The sequence below is a fragment of the Notothenia coriiceps genome, unplaced genomic scaffold (assembly GCF_000735185.1).
Source record: "Notothenia coriiceps isolate Sejong01 unplaced genomic scaffold, NC01 NC01_scaffold00022930, whole genome shotgun sequence".
Taxonomy (NCBI): Eukaryota; Metazoa; Chordata; class Actinopteri; order Perciformes; family Nototheniidae; genus Notothenia; species Notothenia coriiceps.
This window is the reverse complement of record NW_011355631.1, coordinates 153,835-166,897: the sequence shown is the minus strand read 5'-3', so window position 1 is coordinate 166,897 and position 13,063 is coordinate 153,835. Positions and strand designations below refer to the sequence as shown.

Below are 13,063 nucleotides of genomic sequence, written 5' to 3'. Positions count from 1 at the left end.
CCCCCTAACCAGAAATCAATTATAAACCCTATGGGAAACAAAATAAAGCCGCGAGAACTGGACTACCAGGTCCTCCAGGCTAAACATAAACACATCTGCAAAAATATGGCCTACAGCTCAAAATGGCAAAGAGGTATTCTGAGGAGAGTGTCTCCCGGCGTTAGGATAGGCGAGACATCCTTCTCCTCCAGCTTCTCTTTATATATACACGGCTGAGTGGAATTTGGAACACCTGGGCAGAGGCGGAGCAAAGAGGTGGAGGCAGGGAGACAGAAAACAAGGAGGGGAGCACTTAACACATGTCTACACAGACATCCACTCGAAGTCAACAATTTTTCTGAAGAATGTGCTGACATGGGGGTTTAAATTGCCATGCCTCTTTTTGGCTTTCGAGCCCGTCTCAGTAGGGCCTGGCTCATTTCGTGGCATCTGCAGGCAGTGGCAAGTACTTCCGGCATCTGCCACAGAGGCCGCTACTCTGTGGTATCTGTGGCAAGTACTTCCGGCATATGCCACAGATGCAACTACTCCATGGCATCTGTGGCAAGTACTTCCGGCATATGCCACAACTTGCCGAGGCATCTGCCACTGCTCAACGGGAGTTGCCACAAGATGCCAGAGTAAGAGAAGGTTTACTGGAGCTGCCAGTCGCCTTCCGTGGCAAATGCTGCTATTTAAACCCGTATTTATCGTGTAAAATGTCGCTGTTTAGGACTTTATCTAACTGATCTGTACACAGGACTGATGTGCGATCTCTATTTTTCAAAAAGATTATACATTATCATTTCTATTCAATTTTACTTGGAGCATGGTTTGCTAAAATAAACAAACGTGCTATATTTATGATGAAATATTGGCAAGTGAGGGTTGCAACGCCCTTGGCAATTGTCGCTTCTTGAGGGGAGTTTCCACTGCTTGCTACGATAAACCAGGTGTATTATGACTAGTAAAGACAAATAATTAACAAATAAATATCTGTATTGACACAGCAACGTGTACACTGGTGTTATTAGACTTGGCTACAGACTTAGGGCAGCTGTAGGCCTAACTGATTGCAGTTGCCACTGCTAGTGAGATGCTAAGGTTTACTTTATAAATTAGGCAAAGGACAGTTATATTTGCCCCATGCCTTCAGCAGCAGCAAGTCATTCACTTTGATTCACTTTGAAATGTCATAATTTAGAAAATAAAGAAATGCTACATAAATGTTATCTTGCACGTTTAATCGAACCATCTCCGTTTCTAACTTTCAATATATTTAAAAAGAGATCTCTCTCTCATCTGCGTGCGGGGGCGGGGCCTCACAGACATGCTGCTGCGCTGTGCACACAGTTCTGCCGGTAATGAATATTACATTTTGTGAGGAAACTTTTCCACCAATAATTCCAATAAGTATTCCAAAATGTATTCACTTCAGGTTCAGATTAGTTGTTTTTCAAATGTAACGCGAGCTGAATACAGTTAGGCTACTTGATTTTTGTATTCTGATTACGTAACGCTGTTACATGTATTCCGTTACAACCCAACCCTGTGTACAGATCATCAGTCCTGTGTACAGATCAGTTCGATAAAGTCATGCCCAAACAGCGACATTTTACACGATAAATACGGGTTTAAATAGCAGCATTTGCCATGGAAGGCGCGTGGCAGCTACAGTAAACCTCTCTTACTCTGGCATCTTGTGGCAACTCCCGTTTAGCAGCAGCAGATGCCTCGGCAAGTTGTGGCATCTGTGGCATATGCTGGAAGTACTTGCCACAGATACCACAGAGTAGCGGCCTCTGTGGCAGTTGCCGGAAGTACTTGCCACTGCCTGCAGAGGCCACGAAATGCGCTTGCTGTCTCTCGCCCGTCTCAGGATTAATGCCCAGGAAGCACCTGAAAACAATAAGCCAAGACAACAATTTACATTTGACATAGATTTATATGTTGCATAGTTTATTTTAAGGCACATGCAGCGGTGCCCCTTTCAATTTAAGTAAAACCTGCACCAAAGAAATAAATTAGTATTTAAAGCCAAGCAAAAGCGATAAAAGCAAGAAAATCACTTAATTTGTTGTGTTATCACAGAGGATGGTCTGAATACAGTATTTTACTATGAAATAATACAGTAACATGTTGTGAAATCCTGGTAATCATTTATCCTGTACATTCACAGTAATTAACTGTGCCTGCATTCATTTCACTGTGAAATTCAAAATTACAGTATTATATTGTGAACATTACAGGTAAAGACTGTAAAGTGGTAAAACAGTAATTTATTGTAAAATATTACAGCTAAATATTGTGAAACCATGGTAATATTTTACAGTGTGTATTACAATGCCGTTACAGTATATGATGACTTTCAAAGAGAAAAGCAAGTACACTCGGAATAAAGTATTACTGTATTTTTAAAAAACGTTTTCAGATTTCACATCACATAAACACCAAATTCCAGCATGCATTGCGGCTAACCATCCAATCATCGAGCTGAGGATCTTGCCTACATCTATTTCCGGTTTCGTTTATGACCGATGTATTTTGTTATACACACATTCCTTCACATTTACATTTTAATTTACATTAAAGTATTTTGTGAGGCCTTCTAACATGTTTTTAAATATAACTACGGTTGTAGTTGAAGAGTTTGTAAATTAACATGAACCGAAGCTGTTGCCTGGCAACTCAATCGCACAACGTCACGTCCGTTCATTCCACATCCACACGCACGGATTAACATCGCTTTAATACATTAATGTAGCCTTTGTTTCTGCTAAAAGAGGTGTCGACCAGCTGGAGCAACAAGAAAATCGGTGTAATCGAGTGTGACTATTAAAAAATAAATCATTACATCGGGGTAGCATTTGCTTGGTATTTCCGGTTATTTCTCCACTGGTTAACATGGGTTAACAATATTGTGTAACTGTCACGTTTGAAGGGACGTGACATCTTCACGTCTCCCAGCATGGTAAATCGTCACATGTTCACGTCTTGCCGTGATATCGGGTTGATAGTATTATATAAAATCAGGCTTCTTATTTATAGGCTCCAACTGTTGATTTTATCTGTCAGAATCAACAACTGTTGCTCACTAATTTCTTTGTGAATTGGTTGAAAACTGCTCTCTGTCAGATTTGTTACATTTTGTTTGCTTATTTAAAAATGAAAATATTGTAAAAGGTGTCCTAAATATGCACCGATTGCCCTATAAAAGACATGGACATTTAGAAAGTCTCCTTATATCGTGTTATAAGTATGATAATAGGACTGTTATTTCATTCTTATATGACTGCTTACATTACATACTTTACATTATCACTTTAAATAAAAAAAGAATGAAGTAAAAACAATGGGTTTGCCAAAATATCATGTTAATTAGCAGATTATTTTACAAAATACAATGGATGTAGCAATATAGACATACAGAAAGATGTTGAATCTGTTTTGGTTTACACAGGATTTCCATGTGAGTGGAAGCAAATCCATTAATATCTAGCTATTGATGAAAAGTCTGTTGGATTTGCTTCCGGTTATCAGCATTTATAGAGATATATAAATGGAGAGGAAAAACCTTGCGTATCTTCAAATCCAGCTTTTCAGAAGCTTTCAAATATGACCTTCAGCTAGACCATGTGTGTGTTAGCCCAATGTAAATGATCCCGTTTCATAAGAGTTTTGACCAAGTTGGCCTATTTATTTTAATAGAAGTTAAAGCATCACTAACATTGGAGTCATGATCATTTTACATTATACCAGCCCATGTTGATCTTTGGTAATTGGTTCTGTTTTCAAAACCTTTGGACCTTTTAGATGTTTTACTTGGTATGGAAGAAGAACAAAGTTATATTGGTAACATATGGGAAGATGACAGGTAAACAGGACCTATACACAACCACAGAGGTTACATAACAGCACACAAACACTTGTGTATGTTCACCACACACTGTATGTCCTTCTCACGAACACAGAGACAGTTGAGAGAGAAAGATGAGGGATCCATCTATCTTTTAACAGATGTGATGAATATCAGTGCGTGACCCACGCTCCTTCCTTGATGCATCGCTGCAGTGTGCTTGTCATCTTTGTTTTTTGCTTATTATTCTGGGAGAGAATCCACAGATTTGCCTCAGGTGCATTTTTCATTCTCCGTTTCATTATTTGCTCAGATTAATACGAGCAATGGTATCAGCAGCGGCGTGGTCGGTTAAGCTGTGTCTAATAGGCTAGAGTCTAGACATACCCATACCAATTATCCACTGTAAATAGAATCCACACTTTGGCTCAAGGCTTTGTTTATTCAATTCTATTCACTTCATATCCACATGATTATAATTAAAGAAAATAAACACCTACTGAGAAGGTGAAGGCTCATGAATGTCAGGTATACTGCATCAACATGTGTCAGTCCTACAACATGTGGTAGATGTATGGGAAAATTACATTGGAGAGGATGTATAAAAGAAAAAACAATGACTTAACTGCAAAAGACTGTCTATGGAGTGGTGTAGGAATGAGTCCTGGAATCCAGTAATGAGTTTGCATTGTACCACTAGCTGTTACCTCATCTTCAAATTACCGTTTTCTAACGCATACGTATACGCATTGAATAAGGTCTGAGATTAACGCAAGCTTAGGAAATGTTCTTGATTTGTTCACCGACATGAATGATGTCAGTAAATAACCCACTCTTGCATGTCTGAAGCTTCTATCTGTCATAAAAATGGCAGTTGCTAACAAGTTATTATATAACACTACTAAATGTCATCACGCCAAACATGAGTCCGCCTTCAGCTTAGCGGTGGTGATGTTATGTCACGTGATCATGATGACGTTTGTTTGTAGTTTAACATTAGCGATTTATTTCTGGCGGTTGTATTTGCGCTTTGGTTATAAAAGTAGAGTTTATATGTGGAGATTATCCTGCTGAGCAACACATGTATAAGAGAGTGGAAAAAACAGTCTTCAGATCAGACTGATGTCAGTGTTTTACAGATTGGACCTAAATAGTAAAATATGACACAGTGCACGAGCAACCCTAAATGACCCATAGGCTTTTTGAGAGAAGGACTTACTTTCCCAGTGACCTTGTGGCCATGAGTAAGGGACATACCTTCACCTCGTCAGCTTGTCCTGCTTGCCCACTGAGGTACCACGACATCTGCTTACGGCGCAAAAAGAAAAAAGTCTGAGCTGCCCGGCCACCACACCTGAAGTCATCACAGAGGCCATGGCACATTGCAAGTGACACAAAGTCGGAACCTAAAATCTCAGTATGGACAGGGGTAAATCTTTCATGAATGTATCATTTCTTATTCATAACAACTCTCTATCCACATTTTCTTTTTTTTTAACAGATTTGTGACCGGCAAGAGAGGTCCTTGGTCTGTGACCTTGTGTGTGCAGTTACATTTAAAAAGTGCAGAGTGTATTTAAAACATCACCGGAGGAAACTGTTGTGACTGGGCTGTCCTGCAGTAAGCCATGCTCTGTTTAATAGCAGTTAGCCATGCATGGAAAATATAGAATACAGATTAGATAAGTGACTTTCGCTTAAATGATTTGCCTGTGGGCTCCAGCATGTGGGAGACTTTACCTTTTCCTAATACCAATTCCATCATATCATGGCCTAACCATCTCTTAGTGATTGTATAACCTTTCAGATTCATTTCTGTCCAGATGCTTCCCAACACATTCAAGGGAATCCAAGTCTAACAGTTAAATCAGTATTATAATTTTAATGGCAATTCTCTCTGTTTCTAAATCATTCTGTTGTCTTTTGATATTTAGTTCCCATTCTCCTCTTTGTATGCATTTCTCTCTCACTTAGCATCAGTTCAATGTATTCAGTGTTTGTGTGATGCCTCTGGGTAAATCCTGGAGCAAAAACCTTAGAGGGCAAAGATCCTCACCATGACCACACATGAATAATGTGTGCCCACTACCTACAGAATGATTACACAAACTAAAATACACTAAGCTTTTTCATGATGCAAAGAAATGCTGCTTTTCAAATGCTTGGATTAAGCGCTGCTGCATTCATTGTCCTCTTGTCCAGCACTCTCTCTTTCAACATCTAAAAGAAACTTGAAGCTTTGCAACAGGAATCTATTGCGAGCATTAAACACCATTGAGATGAGAGACCACACAAATAATGCTCAAGACAGCCAGGCGCATAGTGACCTCAGCAATCAAAACAGATGAATTCATTGATTTAAAGAATGGTATTCTTCTGTATACTGTTCTGCAAAAAGTAGCAGCCTGCTTGAGCTGGTCGGAGTTTAGGGCAGGCAGGGGTGAAGTTGAGCTTTGGTTCTCAGATTGAGGAGGGTTAGTTTGTGACTACAAAAGCACCAAGGAGCACCTGCTTCCCTTTAATTCCCCTTGACAGACAGAAAGAGACAAGGACGGCTGAAGAGAGGCCTCGGCAACGCTTTCTAAACTTTGTCCTTAAAGGGCTGATATATTGTTTATCAAATAATTTTTCAAGGGATTTTAGAAGTTCATTGCCAATTAATGATTATGTTCACCTTCAAATTCATCCCAAAAAAAGTCTGTCAAAGTATTTAGATGCATAAAAAATTGTTCTAATGTAAAACCTATTTACCTTTTTGTTAAGCCTCTCACACAAGAATCAGGGGACCTCATCTCCATTGGACTTTCTAACAATGTGTGTCACAAATAATATGGAAGATGTATTCTCAAACCCCCCTGAAAAATCTCCACTAATGCTCAGACTGGAAGCCTGTTTATAGAAAATAAATTGCTACATTTTCAACATCATTATCATGCTGTTCAGTTCACTTCACTTACGTCGTGTAGATACAAGCATTGTCCTCCTGGAAGACATTGCAATTAGTGAAGAAATGTATCATGGGAAGAGAGTGGTTACTCAGAAACATCATGATAATGATAATTACAATTTACTAGCATGCTAAAGAGGAAGTGAAACTACTGCACATTTGTGGCAATGACACACCGACTTAAATAATTACCATAAATCATTCACTGCTGTTAGGCTATCTTTCTTTTTCTCCCTTGGCTCTTAGTTACAGTGAATGTTTGCAATTAATTTAAAATGCCAGAGTTTTCAGTGTTTCCCTTACCATTGTCTTGGCGGGGCGCTGCGCCCTGCCAACGGAGCCCCGCGCCCTGCCTGAAATTCAAGGTGTTTTTTTTATTTTATTTTTTTTTATTTAAATCTTTTATTTTTTTTATTTAAAAAAATATATATTTACTGTATATAGCACCAAATTGCAACTGAAGTAATCTATCTACGGTCACGTTTCACATTGAACATGTGCTCTTTTATTAAATAAACTAAACGCCTATGTTATTTATCCAATGTGCATGTTTCAGTGTCCACTGCCTTGCGTATAGAGAACCGCAGTGACGCGTCGTAAAACCCGGAAGTAAACTTCTTCCGGTTCCTTCGCGAAAAACCAATGCAAATTCTCCATAGGATTTTGGAAAATAGCTCGAAATAAGGTCTGTGGTTGACACACATTTAAGAGAGGGATCACGTTTTGTTCAGCTGGATAATCTCCACATGTCAACCCTACTTTTATAATTTTTGAATCATAAATCTAGTCGCCAAAAGCGAAATGCTAACGTTATGCTATAAACGAACTACAAGCCAGTACAGCAGCAGGGTCGCACGACTTCAACGTCACGCCAACTTAAGATCGTTTCAACTGACTTGCACTGAAACTGCACTTTGAACACTTTAAATATATTAACATTTTAAACTGTATACCCCGGTTATCTAGGCCCGTTTTGTTTAATGTATACCACGTTTATNAAACAGCCTGTTTACCGTAGAAACAACATTTGACAGCCCTTTCCAACCCGAGAGGTAGAGGTGAACAGGCACAAACGATGGTCGCCCTTTCCTTACCTTCACCAACGCACCATAACGACGAAAACAGCGATGAAAAAAATTTGTTCTACGCTGTGTGGGCGGGCCGAGTAAGTTCAGGCATCCAAGCGTGAGGCAACTAAACCGACTTAGATTTTAGACGGTGTGTTCCTTGCTCGAAAACTTCGAAAAACAGATTTGGATATGGCCTGTTGAGGCATCTGGGTCTTTGTATGGACAGTGGACAGTGACTGTTGTTTTAAGGAGATTTTTTTTGCTTGTGAGACAATGTGTGCTCATATTGATTTATTTATATATATATTTATATATATATATATTTATCTATCTATATAGAAATGGATAGATAGATGGATTGAGAGCTCTGTTTTCCAGCCTGAGTCTATTTTTTTTTTTTTTTGGTTGTGTGTGATTTTATTAATTTATTATAATTTAATTAATTTGTTTTATTTATTATATATCATTTATATATTTTAATATTATTTCACATTTCATTTGCAATGTTGAATGTTCAATAAAAAGTTCTGTTTGAAAGGATGTACTAGAATTATTATGATATATTATCAGTATGTCAGTGGTCTAAAATGGTCTTACAATGGTGCCGACAATATTATCGTTTATCGCAATAATTTCCAGGAACATTTATCGTCCAACAAAATTATTTATCGTGACAGGCCTAGTGCCAGTACTCTAAATCAGCAACTGTTTCAAGTCAATTTATTTATACAGACCAAAAAAAAGTATTTGGCTCAAAGTCATATAGTATATCCTGTAATGCTGCTGGGTTTGTCTCTTTACTGTATATTTTAGAAAGGCTCACTGTACATAAAAACAAAATGACATGGGCATGCTCCCCCGGGAAGATTTTTTTTTAAATATTGAAGTTAGATGCATCAATCTGGTGCACTTTGAGAGCAAAATGAAGAGATATATGGATACCTCGCTACATCCATATGAAACAACTGTAAACAGATTTACTTTTTCTTTATGGATACAAAAGAAAGTAAAGCCTGACTCCTACTGGCGGCTGGTTAAATGACTCCTCGTCCCTGAGTACACTCACCATCTTTCAGCAGGAAAGGAGAGAGGGAATCCTTGTCCGGCGACAACCGCTGACTTTTCGCACTATTAAGCCACGCTAACATTTTCGAAATGCTAACGTTATGTTACTTTTCTGCTCTAGTCTATCGCTGCGGCGCGTCATGAGATGCGTCATGAGATGCGTCATGAGATGCCGCCGGCGGCATATTTGTTGTCATGGGTCATGACGTGCCACCGGTGGCCGGCGGCTGAGTACCGGCATTTTACTGAGTACCGGCACCTTGCCTATATGACAGTAAAAAAAAGTTGTTATTAATAAAAAAAGAATACAGTTTAAAAGGGGAGTGATTTGTAAAATATCCATAAAGAAAAATAAATCCACTTACAGTTCTGTTCCATATGGGTGTTGAGAGATGTAGCTATAGATCTCCTAATGTTGCTCTCAAAGTGCACCAGATTGATGCTTTTAACTTCAACATTTAAAAAAAAAACCTTCCCGGGAGAGCATGCCCCCCGGACCCCCGTAGAGGAGGTTAGGTCACCTACCACTTAAATCATGTCCACATGGATATTAAACTAAATACATGTGGACACATCTTGTGTCCATATGTTTCTGTTTGGGTGGTCATGCCACAACCGTGCACGTGCATGCATACGCGAAACTATACATGCAAACAAAGAAGTCAGATAAAAATAGCATATATAATTTTTCTTTTTAAATATAACCCGACATTAAAAAAATCCTGTCCCAGATTAAAAGTGCATGATGTGCTGCATGATAAAACTAAATAAGTTATATGAACAGCAAGGGAGAGTAGTGTGTACAAATATATAAATATGCGTAAGAATATTTAGATTACTGAGCAGACGGAAAAAAGCTGGAGCAGAATTTCGTGTGTGCACCCCTAAAGTCACCCCCAACAAAGAGAGCTGCTTAAGGAACAACAACTGACGGGCTTCAGCGAGCAGGATGTGTGTGTTTGCACAGTAATAATTAGTGTCCCTGCACTAGCATCGTTTAAATAAGGTGACCATTTGTTTGCTTGCGTTTTTTCTTATAAACTTGATGTATGAATTTAATTTATCCATCCAAATGTATCTAATTTGTTGTGTTTGTGTGTTTTATAAAACTAAATAATTAGAATCAGAATGTCAGTAATATATATTGTACATACTTCCTGTTTAGTGTCTGGTTCTCTACTCTAAAACTAGACATGGGGTTGTCCCATATCTCCATTCTGTCTCCTGAGTGTACTGTTTAAACTAATAAAATGTAGCTAGTTAGGTATTATGTTGTGATTTTATAATGTGTACTTTGGTGATGCTCACAGCTTATGTGTTTGTGTGTGTGTAGGATTGTGGATAACATGCCTGTGACCTGGTGCTACGATGTTGAAGACGAGCAGAAGTTCTGTAATCCTGGTTTCCCTATCGGCTGTTACGTCACAGAGGCAGGTCGACCCAAAGACGCCTGCATAGTCAATGTGAGTGAGTCACACATGGACACAAACAAAACCAGTCCAATTCTCATCAATAAACAATATTTACACCGGCCAGTTATTCATAATATTTAAATCTGTATAGAAAATGATTAGACAGTGGAATCTGATACATCAACATTAGTGAGATGTTGACACTGTTTGCCAATTACTATAGGATGTTTGGGTTTTTAGGGCCCTATACGTAGAATTGATGTGAGTATAGCATCTTTGAAATTTGTTTTAATGGCACAGGTTTTTGATTTAAAAAAACAAATGACACAAAGTCCCTTTTTTGATATTAGCTTTTCAGTCTCAATCTCAGAAGTCAGAATGGTTCATATCATACACACAGATGTATCTGTAATAAGTCATTACTACCCTGTCTTTGCTTTACACCTGTGTGTCTTGGTTTTGTTTTCCAGCCTAACTTTAATGAAAAGGATGCGTTCTACATCTTTAACCACGTGGACATCACCATCCATTACCACATCGTGGAGCATGAGCAGCTGGGAGCTCGGCTGGTTGCTGCCAAGATTGAACCCAAAAGGTAATGCAGTTTTAGATAAGTACATTGGCAAGTAGTCATTGTGCAGATTGGTCCATTTCAGAATAATATATATGATGTGTTTTATAATGATTGATCATTAGTGTTATCAAAGCTGGTAAAGGTGCAGCTAGTTTGAATGACTTTGTATACTGGCGGCGTGTGGCGCAGTGGGTAGAGCCTTGGTCTGGGGATGGTCACAGGTTCAAACCCCACTGCAGTCAGCATGTCGTTGTGTCCCTGGGCAAGACACTTCACCCCAAATTGCTCCTGTGGGGATTGTCCACAGTATTGAGTATGTAAGTCGCTTTGGATAAAAGCGTCTAACAAGTGACATGTAATATACTGCAGGGTAGCTGGTGAATTTACTCCAGGTGTGCCTCCGGATAAGGCTTCCCTTATGCGTAAATCGCTGCCTAGTAAGTCGGTTTTAATTCCGAGCTGGCCGAACATTCAGGCAATGTCCTCCCCAATGTCACCTCCTTTCAACTTAAAACATCTCTAATAAAAGCCCTCTCTGGTTAAAAAAAAAAGAAGATATGTAAGTTTCATCAAAGCTTGTAAAGGTGCAGCTAATGAATGCTGTGGAATTTAACGGCAAGTGTAACGAAAGTCTTATTGAAGTGTGTCAAGTACCTAAAGGTATTACAAAAAATAAGAGTAAATATACACGATTAACCTCTCAAGTGGAGTAAAAGTATAACAAATGGAGTCCCTGAATTGTACTTGAGTATAGTACTTGAGTAAATCTACCTATTTACTTTAAACCACTGGCATTACAGTAAGTAGTATGTAGTAATATGTTGGTTGTTTTTCTCAGCAAGTTACTTTGGAACTTCTTTTGGATGCTAATACATTAGCACTCTTCTAAGTTCTAACTGCAATGTGAAAAGATCTCAATATGCATGTGTAATAACTGGCGTGTCATTTTTTATTGGATAACTAGTGCACTGTAACACTCGCTCACTAATTTGAATAATATCACAGTGTGATTCTTACTTGCTAATGTTTATCACTATTTACTGGCTTCCACGTCTTTGCTCAGCTTGGGAAAAGTCCTTATTAAGCAGATGTGTTGCAATTGTTGTTACACTCTATGTGCACCATCAGTTTGACCTTCACCATCGGTTGAACTGAGAGCTTCCTGGTGCTGCCTCCCTAACTATCAGAATGATTCTCCTCGTCTGCGTCTTTAACTCTGCAGACAGTTTGCTCTCTGTATGACTGGCTGAACTTTCATGCATTAAATCAAATAGGACAAAGACAGCTCAATGGTTTCATAATTTGTTCCACCTTGGATAGATGAAAATGCCACCACATGGAATCTAATACTTTAATCTCTTTGTATTGTGTCTCTCTTTCCAGCTTTCAGAGTCCTGATTGTTCTGGGGGGCCGAAGTTCCTGAAAAACAAACAAACGGGAGTGTTTGACATCAAATACACCTACAGTGTCAAATTTGTGGTCAGTACAATGAAATCCCCTTGGTCTGTTTAATGCTGAATGCTGGATTTTGGAAAAATAAAAAAACGGATCTAGCCTGTGTAGTTAAGTTGGTTAAAGACTGGACACCTACCGTAATTTTCGGACTATAAGCCGCGCCTTTTTTCTCTTTTTTCGACGCTGCGGCTAATCTATGGATTTTTACAGCTAACGGCCACTAGGGGACCTCCTAAATCTATGGATTTTACAGGTTACAGTCCACCATCTTTAACTCTATGGGCTCTATGGCCGGTCCGCGCCCCCCACCTTTAAGCGGCGGGCTCCAGCAGGAAAAGCTGGAGGCCGGAAAAGAGTGAGACAGGTAGCGCGCAAAAGTAAAAGTGGAACCGAGAGTGGTACGAGAGACAGAACGAGAGCAAGACAGACAGACATTACGAGAGCGAGACAGTTTGTCCCCGTACCACTGGTGGAAAACCAATGCTGTAGATCACTGCCGGTACGTGCGCTGGGAGCGCACCGTTTAAGTTTGAAAGTTGAAAAGTTTGTGTGTCTGAAACGCTATGTGATACAGTACAGTTTACACAGCACAGTACATGTTCTGTAGCTACTATTGCACTAAATGGTAACACTTGAATACGTTATGCAAAGATGCAACTTGTTTGTTGAAATGTTAATAAATGGGAGCTTCCTCAAACAGCCAT

General features: G+C 39.1%; 1 protein-coding gene across 1 annotated transcript; it reads left to right on the top strand.

Annotated features, from left to right (window-relative positions):
* The first annotated feature begins 10,255 nt into the window (after window positions 1-10,255).
* On the top strand, window positions 10,256-12,416 carry LOC104954186 (transmembrane 9 superfamily member 2-like). Its single transcript, XM_010781262.1, has 3 exons — window positions 10,256-10,380; window positions 10,800-10,924; window positions 12,287-12,416. The coding sequence occupies exons 1-3, from the start codon at window positions 10,264-10,266 to the stop codon at window positions 12,414-12,416; spliced, it is 372 nt and encodes a 123-aa protein (XP_010779564.1). The 5' UTR covers window positions 10,256-10,263.
* The last annotated feature ends 647 nt before the right edge of the window (window positions 12,417-13,063 follow it).